Raw genomic sequence first — 21,159 nt, 5'->3', positions numbered from 1 at the left:
AATCCAGGTAAAGGCCAGACCCTGGATACCCGCGTTTCTGACACGGTCGATCAAGATAACATGATCGACCGTGTCAAAAGCGGCCGACAGGTCTAGGAGCACCAAGGCCTGGGCCTGGTTCTTGTCCGCCCCCTGTCTCAGCGCCTCCATAACAGCCACGACAACCGCTTCCGTAAAGTGGGTCGGTCTGAAGCCGGCCTGCTGGTCATCTAGGAAGTGAGATTTTTCAATGAAGGCGCTCAGACAGCGAGCGACATAAGTCTCCAACACCTTCCCCAAATAGGGGAGGAGGGAGATAGGTCGATAGTTGCCTAGAACCGCCGGATCAGAGCCGGGTTTTTTAAGGATGGGTACTACAATGGCTTTTTTGAAAGCATCGGGGACAGAGCCTGTAAGGAGAGAGTGATTCAGCAGGTCTAGTGGGGGACCTGGACAGGCCAGGAAAGCATCCCTCAAGATTTGGGGGGGGCAGCAATCATTGGGGGAGCCAGAGCTGACTACATGTAATAAAGAGGTAAATTCAGACAGGGAAATAGGAGGGAATTCATGCAAACAACCAGGATTCGAGGGAGGGAGAACACAGACATTGGGCGAGGAAGGGGGGAGGAATATTGTTAATAGTAGTGATTTTATCTATGAAAAATATATTGAGGGAGTCACAGAGAGCCTGAGAGGGTTGGGGCTGGGCGGTAACACGATCTGGGAGAGAGAGTTCAGCTACAATGGAGAAGATATCCTTAGTTTTTGAGGCTGAACTAATGATTTTCTGGGAATAGTAAGAGGATTTGGCCAAAATGATGGATTGTTTATATAGTTTTAATAGGTCGGTATAGGTAGACTTTAGTGAGGGGTCATAGTTTCGCCTCCACCGACGCTCAGCTTGTCTGAGGGCTAATTTGTCCAATTTTAGTTGTTCAGTAAACCAGTGCTGCGCGTCATGTGGGCGTTTGGATCTGATAATTTTCATGGGAGCAACCACATCACAAGCTTGGGTCAGCCATTGATCAAGAGTAGCAGGTTGTGTGTTAATATCAATGTTATCACTGGGGAGTGTGGTTGACAGAATAGAATGAAAATGGGGGATGTCGGCATGTTTCCAGTTTCGTGCCGAAAAATTCGATACCGGTGGAGGGCGGATAGGCAGGGAAAGTTTTAATAAGAAAGAAATAAAGAAATGGTCAGACCAGGTACATGGGTAAACTAGGGGAGGAGAAATGTCCAGGTTTACCGTCCATGCCTGGTCAGAGTATGACCTTTATTGTGAGTTGGTACGAAAATGTGCTGTTGGAAATTAAGACCGCAAAGTAAATCTGTGAATTCAACCGACCGGCCACTTTCCTGAGAGTCTGATGGCCAGTAGTTGAAGTCACCTATAATCAGAATTCTAGCGGAATTGATGGCCAACTGCGAGATAAGATCACCAAAATGCGAAGAAAAAAGGGGCATGTTAGCAGGGGGGCGATACACTAAAACACACATGAAGGAATATTTGGGGGACATGAATTTCAAAGTGAGAATATCAGAGTTTAGGATAGGAGTAGTTATCAGAGTTGTAAATTGGAGGTTGGAGCGAATAACGGCAACTACTCCACCACCCGGTCTACCCGTTGCCCTGTTGGATTGGAGGATATAAAATCCTGTGGGAATGGAGCAAGGATGTCGGGGGAAGAATCCTCATGAAGCCATGTTTCAGAGAGGAGCAGGATGTCAATATTGCCATTGTCCAATAATTGGAACACTTCCAGTTGGTGTTTAGGAAGCGAGCGGGTGTTGAGATAAACAGTGGAAATGGAATGAGAGTCATGAGAGCTGATCATGGTGGGTGTGGGAACTGCGTTACTATGAGAGATAAGGGAAAGAGACCTAATCGGGTAATCATGGGGACAATGAGAAGTCCAGATGCCGCAAGTTTGAGCAATACCAGCAACATGGGGAGCAAGAGGGGCGGAGCATTGAAGCGAGAATAAATCCTGAGAAGAGTAAGTAATACGACAAGCAGCATGCGTGGCCCCTGGCCCCGGTCGGCCACGGACGGGCGCAGACGGGCTTGACTTCGGCGCGAAGTCGGCGCTCCCGCTGCGCTCGTCCGCTGCGCTCGTCCGCTGCGCTTCCTCCAAGTCACCATATATGCTGAGTGACGTGAACCACTAGACCGCTCACCTGCACGGTGGAGAGGCAGGGCGGAAGTGGTGCAAAGCAGGAAGTGGCGCTCGTGTAGAGGACCCTCCGCTCAAACGGCACACTGCCGGGGCGGAACGGGGATGTGCGGAGTAGCACGGGGCCTCAAGACGCCGACGTTGGATTATCCACCTCCTCAGCCGCCCCGGCCTCTCCATTGCGGGAAGGCTGACTCTTCTGGGAGCGCGAACGCCAGTTGCTTCTGCTGCGTGACCTCCGGGGAGTTCTCGAAGGTCCGCCTGTAGAGGAAGAGTCAGAGTCTCTACCCGGAGGAGTATGCACCCTAATGCGAACTGTTTCATCTGTCCAAGCAAAGACCTCCTCTGGTGAATTAAAGAATTGTGTCCGGGATTGGAAGACCACTCTGAGCCGTGCTGGGTAAAGCAGGGCATACTGAATTTTCAGTTCTCGCAGACGCGCCTTTGCCGCAGTGAAGGATTGTCTTTGTTGCTGCACTAGCTTAGTATAGTCAGAAAAGAGGAGGATCTTAGGATTGTCATACATTAGGGGCTCCTTCGCTCGCGCCTGTCGCAATATAACATCCCGGTCGTGATAATTGAGCAGTTTGGCGATCACGGGCCGAGGACGGGCACCCACAGGTGGCTTCGGGAGAAGTGCTCGGTGCGCCCTCTCAACCACAAAGCAGCGCGACAGGGATTCTGGGGGGAGCCACCCCTCCAACCAACGGGTCAGGAACTCCGCCATGTCGCCCTTCTCACTATCCTCCGGAAATCCCACAAAGCGTAGATTGTTCCTCCGGGCCCGACCTTCTGCGTCCTCAACCCTGAGCGCGAGGCCCTTCTGTATGCCCTCCATGGTAGCCACCTTCTTTTTAAGGATTACCACATCATCTTCAACCTCGGTGATTCTGGTCTCGGTTTCAGTAATGCGGGCCTCCGCATTGCGCAGATCCTGCCGGAGCAGGGTGACATCAGCACCTACGGCCCCAATTTTTGCGTCTAGCATGTCTCTGGACTGCGTGATAGCAGCCATGAGGGCCGCGTTGTCAGGGCATGGTCCCTGTGAGCCTCCCGTGGCCCCGGCCCCGCCATGAGGCCCCGTGAATTTGTCTATAGGGCCTTGTTTTGCAGTGTTGCCACTATTGCCTCCCCTCGTCATGGTGAGCCACTGGCACAGGTATGTAGTCCAATCAGGCCGCGGGGGCGCCGGATGAAACCCTTTCTCGCACCGGGTATGGGCCTCCGGCTGCAGCCACTCGGCCTTTGTAGGCGCCACTGAAGAACAAACGAGCCTTGCAGGGGGGTACAGTCACTGCAGCGCCCACCAGCCCCAGGAATAGCGCCAGTATGCAGGGTATAGCGTCCAGTGTCACAGGTATGCAACTAGGGGGCAGAGGCGCTAGCCCCCAGGCAGTTGCACACCCCGCCGGTCGGCCAACCGTGTCCGAATGTTCAGCAGGTCTCACGAGCCGCGCCCCGGTTCCCGGGCCTCCACCGGGGGCTGATGGCTGGAGCTGGAGGGGCAAAGCCACACTCGGATCACCAGGCTCCCGCGGTCCGACTTGGCCGCCGAGTGAGAGCAGGCCCAGTCGAGGGTATCGCCCCTCCCATCACAGTGTCTCCCGCCCGAGCCGGCGGCTTACCCGGCCTCCGATGGCAGGTCGGCCTCAGGATAGCGCTGGGATCCCTCTGCAGCAGCCGTCGGCGGATCTCTGTGTAGCTCCGGGTCTGTCCGCCGCCAGAAGTGGGGTCCGGTGAACTCCGTCTCGCTGCACGCCGCGTCGGCTCACTTCCGGCTGGGCGCGGGCAAGCGCGAGGTCCCGGCTCTCCCGAGCGGCGCAGGCCCTTCGGCCGTGAGACTCGGATCTTCGGCGTAGACGCCGCAAATGCGCCCAAAACACCACCGGAGCTTCCACTGCACTGCTAGCAGCCAGGCACCTCACCAGGCGGTAGTGGGTTAGGGCGATGCAGGATGTTTGACAGGATATTGCGCCAGCGGGACGGAGCTCTCTAGCCTCTCGCCGCCTTGGCCACGCCCCCCCAACATTTTTAATGGAACTACTAATATTCACGCTTTACCACAGCTACTTTACAGTCAACGACAAGTGGTTTCACCAACTATGCGGCATGTCCATGGGAAATTGTGCAGCTCCGTCCTATGCCAACATTTTTATGAAGACATTTGAAGAAACACACATCTTGGACAATCAAGCATGGAAGACCTATGGCAAACTATATCTCAGGTTCATTGACGATATATTCATCCTCTGGGCAGGTCCCAGCACAAGTCTACAAAACTTCCTAGAGAGTTGGAACCTCATTAATGATCGTATCCAGTTTACATGGAACTATGACACAACAAATATCCATTTTCTAGACGTATTAGTCAACAGACAGGATGGCAAGATATCTACTACAATCTTTCGTAAGCCCACAGATCGCAACTCTATACTGCACTACAACAGTTTTCACCGGCCAGGACTCAAACTCAACCTACCATACTCACAACTATTGAGAGTCAAGCGCATAGTGTCATCTACCTTGGAAAGCGAAAAACAACAAAATTACACGTTAGAAAGATTCAGAGAACGAGGGTACCCACAAGAAACCTTATATAAAGCAGCTGCACGATGCAACAAAACCAACCGCGAAGACCTGCTACGCATCAAACCCAAAATGGAGAACATACGTATGGTGGTAGTGTCTAAATACACGGTCACCAGCAACCAGTTTCGAAAAATAATTTGAAAACACTGGCCATTACCAAGTACTGAACCAGATTTCCAAAACATTTTTGCTCAAACTCCTATTTTCGCCTACACAAGAGGACGCAATCTTAAAGAAATTCTCACAAAACCCCATGAAACCATGGAAACTCAAACATATAAGGGACTTTCACCACGCTACAATTGCAGCAATTGCAACAATGTTATACCAGGCAACTATACAAACCATCCCATGAAAGGCCACAAAGTGAAACTAAAAGTCAATGCTACATGTAACTCCGCCAACGTTATTTATATGCTCAAATGTCCATGTGGCCTATGTTACATAGGCCACACAGAAAGAAAACTTTGCGTACGCATACTGGAACATAAAAGCAATATTCGTACTAAAAATGTTAAATCGACTGTAGCAGCACATTATCTTGAAAAAAATCATTCTGTAGCCCAGTTGAAATACCTGATCCTGGAACAAATCAAACCCACAAGATATAACAAGAACACTCCTTAAACGGGAGACATATTGGATCCGCTACATGGCCACGATGCAACCGAACAGGTTAAATGATAGGATGGAATTCCTATGTTACCTTTGATTATTCAGCACTTATCGAACTTTTTTCGAGACATGATGTAGTTTACTGCATGTTCCTTTTTACCATGTGTGACGGCGTGCGGACTGGACACGGCTACGACAACGGACTGGTGGTCCGCCACCCCCCTCTCACCTTGCCCCTAGAGCTACCAGAATGCCCGTGGGTAGAAGACCCGGGTCCGGATGGCCGGCGAATATCCGCACACACGGCCCCTTTAATTGTCCGGAGTCCGGATGGCCGGCGAATATCCGCACACACGGCCCCTTTAATTGTCCTGAGAGCGAGGAAGAGACCACGCCCCTCAGCAGCGTCGGAACGCCAAAAGCAGGAAGCTGGAGAGAGGCGTCGGACGGCGTTTCCCAGGAGAAGGCTGGAGGACGAGACCGCGAGGAGACCGAGGAGGACGAAGAGTCGAGCGTCCAGAAGCCAGGAGGCCAACGTGTCCACGCTTCGCCCCGCCACGTTCCCACGGGACGAGCGTGGCTTCAAGAGGTACGGGGTCGTATGGCGGGCTGGGTGGGGCGGAAGACCGAGCCCCGTGTATAGTGTAAATTCCCCCCTGTAAAGCTAGCCTGTACTTCCCTTCACGTGCACTCTTCCCTCACAACCTGAACATAGTTCTGTTGAAGCGGCACTGTCACTGGTTTCCCTCACCCCCGGTCCTATCTACATGCTTGTTAGTCCTATCAGTCACCTGATCCGGTTTTCCTTTCTTTTCTGCCCCGGAGCAGAGGATAGCTGGGAGAGAGACGTCCCCAGGCCAGAGCTCACCTGTACCCGTCCCCTTCCCTGAATAGAAGACCGCACGCTGGAGCCGGCCACCGTTCCATCTGATCCTGCAGCTCATTCACGGGATCGAGCGGCGGCCTTACAAAGAAAGACATACATCCCAATAAATCCTTCACTTAAACCCTTACTCAAGGAGCCGGTGTTTCTGTTCACTCCAAAACTCCCTGTCAGTCAGGTTACCTTAACGGAAGACCCGGTTACCCCGGCCCCCTTGGGACACCATGTATTATTGTTCATTATGGTTTATTTTTGCTCATTGTGTTAACATAAGTTCATGTTTCCAACTTGATTCACGTCCGACCCGGGTTCTTTTAACAACATGCACATTTTAGATCACCGGACAACTCTTTACCACTCTAAGATGGCGCCCACTACTCAGGGTTTAAGTCCGTCTTCTATGTTAACCACCTACGACATGCCGTTATCACCACGCACTCCCTCTCGGGACACTTGCCATGCCGATCGCAGGGACGCCGACATAGAAAGCTCTTCGGAGTTTCATTGAAGTAAGTAACTTTGAGCATGGTCACGGTTATGACAGATTTGAGCCTTGCACATAGTTCTAACCACCTGTTCGGGTTCCCCGTGTATTCACAGGTAACCGAACTGCACAGATCTTCAACCGTGAGTAATTACCGCATCCACATGCTCGTTTTACTAACGGGAATATGGTTTCTATTTGCACACGCGTTTAACCTACTTGAGCACTTGGGGCCACCACACGTTTTTACCGATCACGCCACAGACCCGGGCAATTTTTCTGCACTAACATGACACACGTTTATATCCGGCGCACTATATATGGCATAGCCTCACATTTTGAGACATCATCACCAGTACCGCTGTCACCAACCTTCACTTCGGTATTTTCGTTTCACCCAGTCACCTCCACGTGCTGTACATCATATACCGACTTTTTAGTGATTACACATCTTCTTCCTTCTTGTAGAGTAACCCCCTGACGAAGGGCTCCATGACAGCCCGAAATGCATTGGGATTTGTCACCATGATGTGATTTGCAATTTACGTTGAACAGACAATGGATACGATGTATGATATATCATTGGCAACCATGAAAACAATGTGTTGAACCAGAAACCAAGAACTTGAAAAAACTTGAAAAAACTTTATTAAAAATATCCAAAGTGAACAAGACTTGATTCAGTCTCATTCGCAGTGCTAGGAGTAGCCTGCCCCCATGCAGGGGCAGCTTTGAAATAGTTTGTGTTATTATAGACGCTGCGTGGACCAGACAGCGATTTCTCCTCAAGCATGCTACAATCCATAAAAACACGACAATCATTGATTTAAAAAGCAGTGCAAGCCCCACATACTTTCTTTGTGAGTTGCGGATGGAGCCATCAGAAACCAGGTTCCGGCAGAAACTGAAGACCTATCTATTTCCTGAAGTTTAATATAAACTTAAGGTTTTTCTTCCCCTGTCCCCTCTTCTCTCCGTGGATTGATGATGATTTTTAGCTGTGTTGGAACGCATCCTAGCGCGGAGACGCACTCTCCTTAGTGTATTCAGGCGCTTAATAAATGTTTTTATTATTATTTTAGGCATTAGATAAATGCTTTGCTTGAATTCTCTTTATCGATTCGTTCTCATTCTTTTGGTCCTATTTAATATCTCAAGGAGACTATATGTATGGATAAAGAAGGTTTTGTCTAGACTCGTAAGGGTTATGGTCATGTTAACAATTATGTATTCCAGGTCCTCATAGGATAATTGTTTGCATCTTCAGAGTATTCTAGTCCCTATCAGCTCAACGTAAAATATCCGTCGGAGGACCCAAGTCATGGTAATGTAGGGTAAAAAATTAAGGGATTATAGGATCTGGATATTGTAAGAAATAGGCCTAGTGATATCCAGAGTGGTAAGAAAGTTTGGTAAGCTTTTCCGCTACAACAGGGGTGAACAACACCAAAACCTTTGCCTAATACAGTGATCTATGAGATTCCAACTAATAAAATACCAAATCTACAGACTTCAGCATATTTTTGTAACAATCTACCTTTAGAGTCCTGTTGGCATAAACATATGCCTTTCACAAAAAGTAAGTCGGGCTTACTGCCTCTGATCATTCATCCTCCTCTTTCCTTGTGCAGCCAATATGAGAATTAAGGTCCATAAGTCGTCCTTTTTCAGAGTTCAGAAGGTAAAATTGTATTTCTGCACATACTCTAGCTTCAACAACTTTAATATCGGACAGCAGCTCCACTTCAAACACTAAGTTGCAAATATTTCAAAAGGGATAGTGTGAAATAGTGAACACTATTTTAAATTGGATTACAATGCTAACTGTTAAGTTAACTCAAAAGACTAACGCATCCTATAGCTGGTTTTCTAAGGATTTATTTGAGCTGAAACACTGTGCCCATTTGAAAGCCCGCTTGCGCTGAAACTACGTTCCAGACATTTAACAGCAATGCCAAAAAGCCAGCTATATATACAAATATGCAATCAAGAAATCCAAATTTGCGTTCTATTTTAATATAATTTTTATTGCCCCCAATACGATACCAGCTATTTTCTTTAATATTTATGAATTATGCATTCCTCCTAAATTTGTGGACCCCTCCATTCACGTTGAGACTGTGCAATTCTCTAGACTCTCAATATGAATTACCCATCCTTTGTTCGGTTGGCCTATAACTCATTGGTTTCCTCTCACTTCGCAAGATTTTACATTTCGTTCGGATCCATTGCAGCCAAACCTTACCAACAACAACTTACTTTTAAATCACAGTTGGCCTAGAGCTGGTTTAAAAGTTTCTTATTCGCTACCAGGTGCCCAAACGTCTGAGAAGCAAACTGATTATCAGCCATTCTCACAATTATCATGTGACTGGATTTTAAATTTGTAGAGCACAATCAGCTACTCCGGGAAAGAAGTGTCAGGGCGCTAAAAACAGAAAGGGAGACTAACGCCAAGCACGTCCGCTAAGACATTGAAAATGATACATACAGAGCTGGTGAAAATGAAGGCCTTGAGATGTCATCTAAACAAGATCAGGGTACCAATTCTATTATTTGGGGCCATTTACTAAGCAGGCAGACTGAGATCTGCAGGAAAGCGGATACCAGAAAAATAATGTGGCCATATAAGAACTTTGCCCACAATTATAGTTTTGTCGGGTATGAACATACAGCTTTAAACAGACATCTGTTTTGGACCAGAAGCAGGTATAGCTTCTTATGCTCGTTGAAGGTATGTATATGTGATTCCAGATGTTGGATAAGCTGATTGTGTACTGGGATCTCAGTCATCTTGGCAAATAGAGGAAGAAGAGAGATAAGACGGAAATTTGCCTTAATTTTTGGATGGAATGCAGGTTTCTTAAGCAATAGTGAAACAGTGGCAGCATTCCATTTCTTAGGCACCAGTCAGGATATAAGGTAGTGTTCTTCAATCTGTGGGGCGCGACACCTTCCCAGGGGGGGCGCGCACTCCACGCTGACCTTTGTTCTCTTCGTTCCCTGTCTTCTTGGAGGACTCCGGTATTTGAAAGGGGGAGGGAGGGGAGATCGATGGCATCTTTTGTGTTGTTCAGTCTCCCAGGAGGGGGTTAATTTGTAGGCGACATGCTCGAGCTGCAGTGGGAGGCAAGGAGTCTCCTCTGCTAATACCGAAAGAAAACAAACAGACACACTTTCAGCTTTAGCAGAGGAGACTCCTTGCCTCCCACTGCAGCTGAAGCATTTCAGCTCTATGAATTAACCCCCTTCTGGGCGAGATAGCTCTTCGCAGAATGGAGACAAAGTTTCCAGAGAAGATTAAGGCATGGGCCCCAGCCTTTCAAAGGGGGTGTAAGGGGGGGGGGGGTGTTTGAAAGAGCCAGCTCTATTCTACAAGTCTTGCCCTCATGATCTTGAATCCTTTTTAAACACAATGTTATAAATAGCGTTTCTCAATCATTCATTTTTAATGTGTAAAATTCTATTACAGACATTTTGCAGACAAAATTTGTTTATGCGTCATGTGACATCCATATAAAAAGTTTATTTTGGATCAATACATTACCTCACATATGAGAAATAGAAGGATGTGACAGATTATTTGCAGTAATATTAGTGAACTGCTGTTGTGTTACATAGTGAAAACACACATCACTATCCCTGAATATCCAAGTGATTTGACACGCAATGCACACATTTATTATTTGACCAAAGAAGGCATGAAAGAGCGGAGACTGGACCATAAAATCAAAGCTGGTCTGAACAGGGGCCCCAAAAATACATTTGGCCCACAGGCCCCAAAATCCTTAAAACGTCCCTGAAAGTTTTTTTTTAAAAATTACACAGACAGGCACACAAAATACCAGTCAACCATGTGTTGTTTAAACAGTTTGCAAGTTGCTAAATATGGTTATAAATAAGAAGTATGTATTCATTTGTAATGTTAACGAGCTCCCGGTCCCCCTTCTTTTTGTTGATTCATTTGTAATGTGACTTTTCTATATTTGTTCCCTTTTATTATCAGTCATGGATCATTCATGCAGCTCTAGAAAACAAAAGTTCTTTCTATTTATGTTTGCTGTTCAAAGTATGCACAGACAAGTGCTGAAAATACATCTTTAGGTGACTGATTATTTTTATACCATCTGTGACTTCAAAATAATGAGCTGGCAACCCTAATCATAAGACTGGAAGTTTGTTGAGGGATCAGCACATTATTTATTAGCACCGCCCTGATCCCTGGTTACTGCCATAATAGCAACAGTGTAACACATTTGAAACCCTACGCTGCCGTCAATAACATGCTGAGTTACTTGAAGTGTCTGGGAATGCACCCTGCATTCAGACCACTCACTCCTCATTCTCGCCCTTCACTTTCACTCTCACCCAGCACTCACACTGACCCCGATGCACTCACACCATTCACCCACTTACCCTCCACTCACAGTGATCACTCTGCACTCACAGTGATCACAATGCGCTCACCCTATTCACCCACTTACCTTCTCACTTTGCACTCACACTGATCACCATGTTTTCACACCGTTCACCCACTTATCCTCCACTCACAGTGATCACTCTGCACTCACAATGCACTTGCGCTGTTCACCCTGTACCTCACCCTGCAGTCACACGAGCACACCACTCAACCTGCACTCGTGACACTTCACTCACCTGTCCCCCTCACTGTTCAATCTGCAATCTCTCGAATAAGCCCACCACTAACCATACATTCATTCGTCCCACTCTGCACTAACATGCGCCCCCAATTTCATATGGTCGCCTCACTCACCCCTGTACACAAGTATGGGCATGTCGTGCCCCATTAAGGTTTTCGTCCTAACTTACAAAAGGAGACATCTAAATGTACTACAATCCAGCCTTCCAGGGGCCCCTTGATAGAGACAGTTCTGTTTTTTCCCTGAAGGACTGGAATAATTCCTAAACAAATTCTTGTAAATACCGTTTTGTTTAATTTCTTTTTAATGTAATAGATGTGAGGGAGTCTATTACTATTTGTAGAGAAATGTCTGCTTCATGCAACAACCATAAAAAACTTATTGTATTGAATGTTATTCGCTGAATATGCCCGGAATGTGCGAGTGGCGGTCGAGTCCCGAAATTTCTGTCAGGTGGTGGGGGGGCCCAACATCTAAAACAAATTCAGCTGGGGGGGGGGGGGCTCAACCTACAAAGGTTTGAAGACCTCTGATATAAGGGGAGAGGGGAATGGACGGACACACACACACACACACACTTCTCTCTTTTTGGGGGGTGAGCCCCCGCCCTCCTTTTTAGGGGGTCTGACTCTCCAGAACCTGGATTTTCTGGTAGGGGTCTGTTTGTTTAGGTGGTATTCCCTAACCTCCTTATTGTTCAACTCCATTACTTCTACCAACCCCTAACTACGCCCTAATAAACCCTTTACCTTTCTGCAAAATCCGTTTATCATCTCCTCTGTTTTTAAGAAGAGCGCTTCAAGTTGTGCTTCATTAGCTTGCAACTGACCTGCAGTGGTAGTATTATGAGCTTCAAGAGCATCCTGCCTGTTCTCAACTTTTATTGTTTAGAGCATACTACGTCTACAGTTTGCCATAGATTTTGGCACTTAAGGTTGATCTTAGCTCTTCAAGGCTCCCATCGATGTCCTTTCTAAGCTCTTCCTCATCTAGTTTCAAAGTCTGTACGCTATCCAGTAGGTCGCCTTTTGGGATGGTCCTATTTGGTGAGTGGTCAACTTTGTTCCTCCATCGTAACTTCTTCCTTAGAAGTATTCACCCTGTGCAGCTTATAAGAATGCAATTGTATCTAGAGTACGAGCTGTAACTCTATTGTCAAAGAGCCTGCTGGGTTTTCTCAGTCATTCAAGCCGTGTTACAAGACAAAGCTGTTTAGGATGACTGAAGCTAATGTTCATGGTGTGCACAACAGCTTGCTGGAGCTACCTCACACCCTTCAATAGTATGCCTACGCATAGATTATCTGTTCTTGATCAGCTAGCTTTTGAAACTGCAGGCTTTCACAATTGTGCTGCTAAGCTCATCACAGGAGCATGGCACTAGCCTCTATCGATGCACCAAATCGGAACCTGCCTCCCTCATATCTCTGGCAAGGTCTATTGGGATCCAGTGTCACAACACACTGGTCAAGTTGTCCAAGCAGACTTTCAAGGCTACGTGCCATCCTGCAAGATTCAGCACAGTGACTTGTAGCACCCAGCAGTAGCATCCGTAGGTCTCCTCAATATTCTGCTGATATAGTTCCACTATGTGGCACACAGGTCTCCACCACAGCCAGCAACAACTCCTTCCAGATGAGTCATGTCGGGCAACTATGCAGCTCCTGAGCACGTATCTATTCAACACTTCTCGAGTGCAGCCCCATGATGCCTGAAACCCCATCATGAGGGAGGTCTTCACAGGTCTGCAGGGCCTGGTGCTGGCTGACGCCCAGAGCAGCACATACATCCACAACCACTGCATCAACATCGCCAGGTTCAGAAATTCTCTCACTCCTCTTTCCTTGCATCTGCCGACAGGTCTTAGTCAAGATGATATTGGGCACACTCAGTGGAGTCTCACACCCCATGATCACCAGTAACTAGAGCACCCCTGTGAGTGTCTCAGGGCTTTGGATCCATGAAGATTCAAGCAGTAAGAGGGAAAGAGACATCTTATTTTAACTGTAACACGAATATTTTCACACAGAAAAAAGCTCTATTCTTATACAAAATTATTGAACCTCAAGTAAATTGTGTGCAAATGTTTCAAACTTTACACGGAATAAGAGAAAGTGGTCGTACCAAAGTCAGGCTTTCATTAAATGCTATTGCAAATTTTCGATTCATATTAAGTAAGGAGAAAAACGTTATGTCCAAAAGTTAGGAAAGAAGGGGACTGGAAGCAAAAGGACAGGATCTGAGAAGTTGCTTGTTTCATGTATAAAGTGGAAGTCTTCTTTTCAACTGAACATTATGGTTGGTTGCTCCCTCGCCAAAACAACACCCAAGTATACATACTTATTTTATACTAACTTTTTGAGTCCTAATACTAATGTTACTGGAGCGATATCAATGACAACTTCCATATCGGTCTGCCAAAAATGAAACCCAAGCAATTCAAACATGTGGTAGTTCAAAGCATGCTGGGTCTGGCCTTATAAATGTCAATGTAGTTTGAAGCAGACGAGCTGTTTGTGTGCAACTAGGTAAAGCCAGTTCTAAATTGAAATCTACACAATTGGAAAAAAACACAAGGTGGAAAAAGAAGAGAAAGGTGCAAGTGGACGGAGTAAGAAACAGCATCATATACTCACCAGAGAATCCAGAATCTTTTTCGGAGTAAACGAAAGTCTGTCTCGGTCTCTCGTTCTTCCGTTCATCAGGCATCTTTGTGATCCCCTCAGAATCATCTTTCGAAGAGACGTTCTTCATGCCAGATAAAGTGCTTGGCGCCTCGATGCCCTCGCTGGAGGGCTGAGGAACAACTCTCTGCAATGGCGCTTCTGGCACCATTGTGAAGGATTTTTAACCTTTAAAGAATAAGAGAGGTGCTGGTCAATGCTAGGAAAACAATGTCAGGAGGGAAACAGGTATACACTCAAAGATGGGGTACATAGATCATGTATTCAAACAAACGGAAATATTGAAAATAAGGTTAAATAATGGTCTGCAGTACCAGACTGCGGAATGACCGATTGTTCACTGACACCTGAGACTACAGATTAGGCAGCCCAACAATTGTAAAGTAAGTGAAATCGTGGAATTTTTTGAATATGTCAGATGAGCATAACCAAGTCAATATTTACCGGAAGAGAAGTGAAAAAAAATAACGTATGATAAATATGAAAGACATACTGAAAAATATTTTGTGGCGACAGAAATGTAACTGATCTTTGTGGGACAACAGGACTATTGAAAAACAATTAATCTTTCTAATTAAAACTCCAGCTACAATAAAGAATGTAAGGTGAGCAGACTGAGGAATTGGATAAGGACGGCACAAATAGTTCTTCTCAGCAGGAGCTCCACGGGAGGAAGTCGCCTCAAGGATTTAAGGTGGCGGTAGGTAGACTGTGGAGGACATCAGGAGAGCAGACTGAGGAGAGAGGAGTGGTTAGGGGGGCGAAGGTCGGGGAAAGAAAAAAGTGACCTAATATCAATGCTTACAAAGTAGGCAAAGTATTGGAATAAAACAATTTAAATCCTAACAACCATGTGACTAAATCATATGTGGCAAAAGCTTTCTGCTTAATGGATTTTAGGAGCTACCATTGTTCATGTAATGCTGCATCTGTCCGAGGGACCCAATTACATTGCTTGTAATTACTGGAGAATAAGATCAAAAATAGATTCAGCAAGAAGAAGTGCTGGAGCACAGGTTTGAAACAGGGGATAACATGTTTTCCATCCGCTGTTTATGTACCCAAAATATTAATGACCTCAGATTCTTTCAAGAACTTACTGTATTCCTAGCAATTTGGGCAAGTCTGTCATTCCTACTTGGAGACCAACTGTACAAGTAAAAATATTCAACAAATGATGATAATACTAGTGTTAATCTATGCGAGTTGCCTATCCAGCAAAAAGTGAATATACTCTTTTATTCTATCCTTCACAAGCAACTCTCTAGAACTGATTTGGTTTTAGTGTCCTAGACGAATGTCTGACAAAATATAGAAAGACAAAATATCGACCTACAAAAATATCGGAGCAAAAATATCGATGTCAACAATATCGACATCCTATCTACAACATGGTAAGTACAAAAATAGAGAAAAAAATATTGATGTAAAAAAATAGTTTTAAAAAATATGTAAAATAAATTAAATACTTACAAATATAAAACAGTTACAAATATTTTATAATATTTAAAATTAATATACATAATTTAATAAAATATTAAACATACATATAATATGTAATATAGATACTTAATAAGGTTTAATAATTATTTTAATAACTTATAAATAATTAAAAATATAAATGACAAATTCATCTAAATTAAAAATTAAATAATTCTACAAAACAAATTAAAAAAGTTTAATTTACTTTTAATATTTTTATAATTAATTAAATACTACATTAACTAAAACAATACAAAAAATAATAAGTAACAGAGGGAATAAAATACTATTCGAACTCCCAAAAAAACAACAGTAAGGAAAATGTTGGATAGCGTAGGGGTAAAAATTACTATTCCAACTCCAGAGTGCAACAGTAGGGAAAGTGTTGGATAGCGTAGGGGTAAAAATTACTATTCCCACTCCAGAGAGTGCAACAGTAGGGAAAGTGTTGGATAACGTAGGGGTAAAAATTACTATTCCCACTCCAGAGAGTGCAACAGTAGGGAAAGTGTTGGATAGCGTAGGGGTAAAAATTACTATTCCCACTCCAGAGAGTGCAACAGTAGGGAAAGTGTTGGATAGCGTAGCGGTAAAAATTACTATTCCCACTCCAGAGAGTGCAGCAGTAGGGAAAGTGTTGGATAGCGTAGAAGTTAAAAATAACATACTTATAAATAAATTAATATTTTAAAATATTAAAATATTAATTAAATAAATCGAAACTATTTACAAATACCAATAAATTGTTATTAAAACATAATTACCAATGAATAATACATTAATAAATACCAAATAATAAATACATATTATTTACCAATGAATAAACATTGAACAATAACATTTCTTATAACAAAAGCATATTAATGATTAAAAAGTAATCAATAACTAATATTGAACAATAAATAATTTCTTAATATAATAAGTAAAAATATCAATAAATATTTAGTAATATGCAATTACCAATTAATGAATAAACAATAAATATTTTTTATAACCAAAAAACATATACTTTTAAATAACTACTTAATAATTAATATCCAATAAATTAATCATCAATACCCAACTATAAATGTATTAATTACTTTACACACTATTCCCCTATAAACACAAAACAAACTCTAATAATAAAATACACTTAACATAATTATCAATTATTCAATAAAAATGAATTACCAATACAAATGAATCACCAATTAATAACTAACAATAATATGATTAACAATACCAAATAATAAATATACATTACTTAATTACATTTAAATTACTTCCCACCCTATTCCCCTATAAACCCAGAACCCGCTACGGAACATAATTATCAATAAATCAATTAATTAAAATTAGTTACCAAATAAAAATTAATTACCAATAAAAATTAACATAATTAGTAATACCAATGAATAAAATAAATTACTTAATTACATTTAAATTACTTCCCACCCTATTCCCCTATGAACCCACAACCTGCTACAGTACTAAAATACAAAATTAACTTAAAATAACATTAAAAAAAATAACACATACATATTAAATACATAATAATATACATAAAAATCAATAATAGTAACATCAATATTACCAACATCGAGATTACTAACATCGATATTACTAACCTTCTATATTCCGTCCCTTCGATATTTTAACTTCGATATATAATTGTAGGTCGATATTTAAATTACGATATTTTGTCTGCCTACCGTTCTAAACTACCGGCAACCAAGCTTGATCTACATTTCATCCCACGATAAACTCGATCATGCATCAGTCCAATTTGAACTTAACTGGAGATAGAAAGGGACTATCCAACTAAGGTAAACATATCCAAGATTTTACAATCATGACAAAGCCTTATTTTGCTCTGGCGACACTACGTTAATGAATTCATTCATAATTATGTGGGAACGGCTCCACATGCGAATGTGTGAAACTCCTTGAAAGCTTACATTAGGGGCCTTGAAAGAATTTTTTTGGAAAGAAAATACTTTAAGCTGCCAGAACCGGTAGGCCTTTCCCGTTTTGAGTTTCAAATTCTTGAGGATTATGGTGGGTATTTATTTTCAGTGTCTGACAACATTTTTTAAACTTATAAAAATCTGAGTCAAGCAGGGTAAAGAAGCCTGGCAAGTGCCACAGACCTCACGAGGCACAGTATCTGGGTTTTGAGGGATAGATGGATCCCAGGGCAACAGGATTCAGCCAGGTTCGTAAAGGCCCGTACGGAGTTCCACTAGGCTACATCTCATCCGCCATCTTGCCGGCCAAGCCTCCCTACATAGAGCTTTTAAGCATTAACACACCAGCTCTAAGTTTTAACTTCCTTTCTGTTTTCCACTGATCAGATACAGTTGTTAATTTGTTGGCATATATTGTATTTGTGAATACACTTGGGGGCTATAGGAGTTTTAAGGACCTGCGTGAGCCAACTCCCCACCGAATTAATGTAACACAAAAAGAGCCGCGGGTTACATTACTCTCCGAGGGTACTCTTCAATGGAAGGAGAGTGGTTTCCCTTTTTAGGAAGGTTCCCCTCATACACCAGAGGTGTCATGCTTCATCATAGGGGTGCCTCCTCTCGTGAAAAACCTAGTATTCACGTGGGCTTCAACCCCCTCTCTACGAGGGAGGAGCTCAGGGATGTTTTTATTGGGTCAGGGCGGGTGTACTAAAACCCTATGTGAGACTGATGTGTGCATGAAAGTGCAGTGCTGTGATGTGAAAAGTTAAAACTGGCTACTGGGTTAGCTATGCTATGACTTTATTCAGCTGCCTGGTGTCAGGATTAAAAACAGTGAATAGCTGGCTAACACAGGTGCCGACATTAGAGGCAGAAGTGTCTATTAATAGACCAACATGTTTCGGCCAGAGGGACCTATAGTAGTGTCACGACCTTCTTCGGGGTCAGTGATTCAGCTAATGTAATAAAAAATGTAATGTGTATACTTGTAAAGCGCACTGTGTATACTTGTAAAGCGCACTATCATCTGACGGGCATCTTGGTGCTGTATACCGCTTTGGAACCCTTCCTGGTTTTCCCTGCGAGATGCCCCTTACTGAGCACTTCCAAGGTGAGGCCAGGCATCCTAGCGCTTTCGAGGCCGTTGTGGAGATTAAGCAAGCTATTGCCCAGAGTTGCAGAGTGGGACCCATGATTAGAGTAGGCACCTAGGCGAGAATTTTCGAGTCCGTTGACATTGAGCCCAAGACCCTGCCGCGTCGGGAATTGAACCCTGGTCCCAGGCCAGACCTCTGCCTCAGGGTCTGCCGCTCTAATCGGTGAGCCACACTTCTGCTACTGGAATATATAGGTGCAAAACATGAAAAAAACATAAAAAACACGTGCATAAGCGAATAATATGATACTGAACCAGTGGATTTGACTATTCAGTATGCTCTGCGTACAACCACTGTTGGTTGTACAGTTCGCTACATCTGTCCTGGAGTATTAGCCATATGGTACGTGCGCAGAAACCACAGGATGTGGAGTCGTCCAGTCGGTCAACGTACGTCCAGGGGCAGGGATGACTCCACATCCGGGACAGATGCCACCCATGAGAGGCCATGCAAAATGGAACATTCCTGCCATTGCAGCCTGTAAAAGTTGGTGCATGCACCACTTACTTAAGATAGTAAACCTATATCTTAAGTAAGTGGTGCATGCACCGACTTGAACATGTAGGGCAGTTGATCGTGGTGCCAAACACAATCCTCTATGAAGATTTCAAGTTCTTTCTCCGAGATCTTAAGCTTTCTTTCTCTGCTGCCATCATCTTCGCCACTGTCCTTGCGGGACATTTTGGCCTCATAAAAGGTTAGATGGCAAACATTTACTTGGATTCCAAATGGATTCTCCCAGGGAATTCCAGCACCAACACTCTCAGGTTTAAACAAGGCCTACTTTCTGCTTCTGATGTCATCACTGTATGCCACATGCGATTACTGCTATCTGCTACTCCATTTGCTATTTAGGAAACCCTAAAGGGGATTTCCTAAATACTAAATCAATTAAATAACCAATCTCAATCATTTTAGCACTTCATTACTTGCATAGCAATTAGCGATGATCAAATTGCAATTCACAAGGATTTGATTTTTGGTAATAGCTATTCAGTAAATGTGTACATATGGCCCTATGTTACATACTGTGTAAGCTATTTGTTTGTAACATGTAGTGCTATAGTTTCAAATGCTCCGCATATTCTTGACATCAGGTGTTGGGCTTGGACTTTTGAAACTTGTTTTTCTTTGAAGAAGTCACAAAGTATCACGGACTCCTCCTCTGGTTGTGAATGCGCATGGGTCTGTTGTATTGTTTTCCGCACAGCGGGTGACAGTAGGTATGGGGTAGTAAATCGGATAGTATGGTGACTATACGTGTTAAGTGGAGAGGATACAGAATTTAAAACATTGAGGAGCTCTGTAGCAAACAGTGGCGTTCTAGGAGTCAGGTGTGAGAATCTGCATGCAACAAACGGATATTAAAAGGTTCTGTAATGTTCGTAGCATGTTTGGCTTTAGATACACATTTGTTGCATCAACTGTAAAGCAGTTATTCCCCAAGCGGTTGGGAGCCAGCGGATGGCGCAGAGGTCTGAACCAAAGTCTTTAGGCCAGTATGACCAACTCTGGCATGTCGCCTTGTGAAGGTGTATGGAGATGGCCATTTGTCACCTTTACAAATGTCACCTATGGGTTTGTTCCCTAGAAAAAGGTGCAGATAGTGTTCTTCATGCTTTGAGGTAGCAGGGTTGGATGCATTCGATGAGCCTCCTGCCTTTGATATGGAGCAAACTTTATGAGGTTTCAGAAAGGCAACAAAAATGCTGTTGTGTTTTACGAAAGGGCGTGGTCCCATCTATGTAGTACATAATAGCACGCTTGACATCAAGTTTGTGCAGCACTGTATCAGCTTGAAAGTCAGGCTGGGGGAAGAAGAATGGGAGTTCCATTTTTGGTTAAGGTGAAACAAACCTGGGAAGGAATTTAGGGTTAGTTCTAAGGACAACCCTGTCATTGTCGAACTTAAAGAAAGGCTTGAATAGCGCAAGAGCATGTAATTCATAAACACGCTCAAAAGACATAACGGTAACTAGGAAAGCGATTTTCGAGGAGAGTAACTATAAAGGGCAAGTGTGAGTGGCTCGCCAGAAGGGCCCATGAGCCTATTGAGGACAACACTGAAAATCCATGATGGAGCGACAGGCATCATGGGGGAAATTACATGTTTAAAGTCTTCAGTGAAGGCTTTAATGGTAGGGATCTTGAACAAGGAAGAGTGTTCCCTGTACGGCATATAAGGATGACAACGGGGGTTAGGTGTAGCCTTATCAGGTGTAGCTAGTCTCAAGTTCAACAGATGCAAGAGGCTGCAAACAAGGTCTTGGACCATTGGTATAAGAGTTTAAGCAGCGTGAGGTACAATACTTAACAAAACTCTTCCACTTAGCAGCATAACGGACGTGGAGTGAGTTTGCAGGCTCCTCCAAGTATGTTCATGAAATGAAATGAATGAAATGAAAAGGAATTTATAAAGCGCATGGCTGCCCTCGAGCGTCCCAGCGCTAAAACGAAACACAGGACCACCACCAAATGTAACTGAAGAGAAAGCCTA

At 44.0% G+C, this 21,159-nt stretch overlaps 1 protein-coding gene across 2 annotated transcripts in view; it reads right to left on the bottom strand.

Annotated features, from left to right (window-relative positions):
• Positions 1-21,159, bottom strand: part of LOC144781847 (CLOCK-interacting pacemaker-like) — a 252,776-nt gene that overhangs the window by 125,078 nt on the left and 106,539 nt on the right. For both annotated transcript variants that reach the window (XM_078660886.1, XM_078660887.1), the window contains exon 2: positions 14,024-14,239. In XM_078660886.1, the coding sequence (XP_078517012.1) occupies positions 14,024-14,222 (199 nt within the window). In that variant the 5' untranslated portion in view covers positions 14,223-14,239. The remainder of the gene's footprint in view (positions 1-14,023; positions 14,240-21,159) is intronic.

This window comes from Lissotriton helveticus, chromosome 9 (genome assembly GCF_964261635.1).
Source record: "Lissotriton helveticus chromosome 9, aLisHel1.1, whole genome shotgun sequence".
NCBI lineage: Eukaryota > Metazoa > Chordata > Amphibia > Caudata > Salamandridae > Lissotriton > Lissotriton helveticus.
This window is presented reverse-complemented; position numbering and strand designations above follow the sequence as displayed.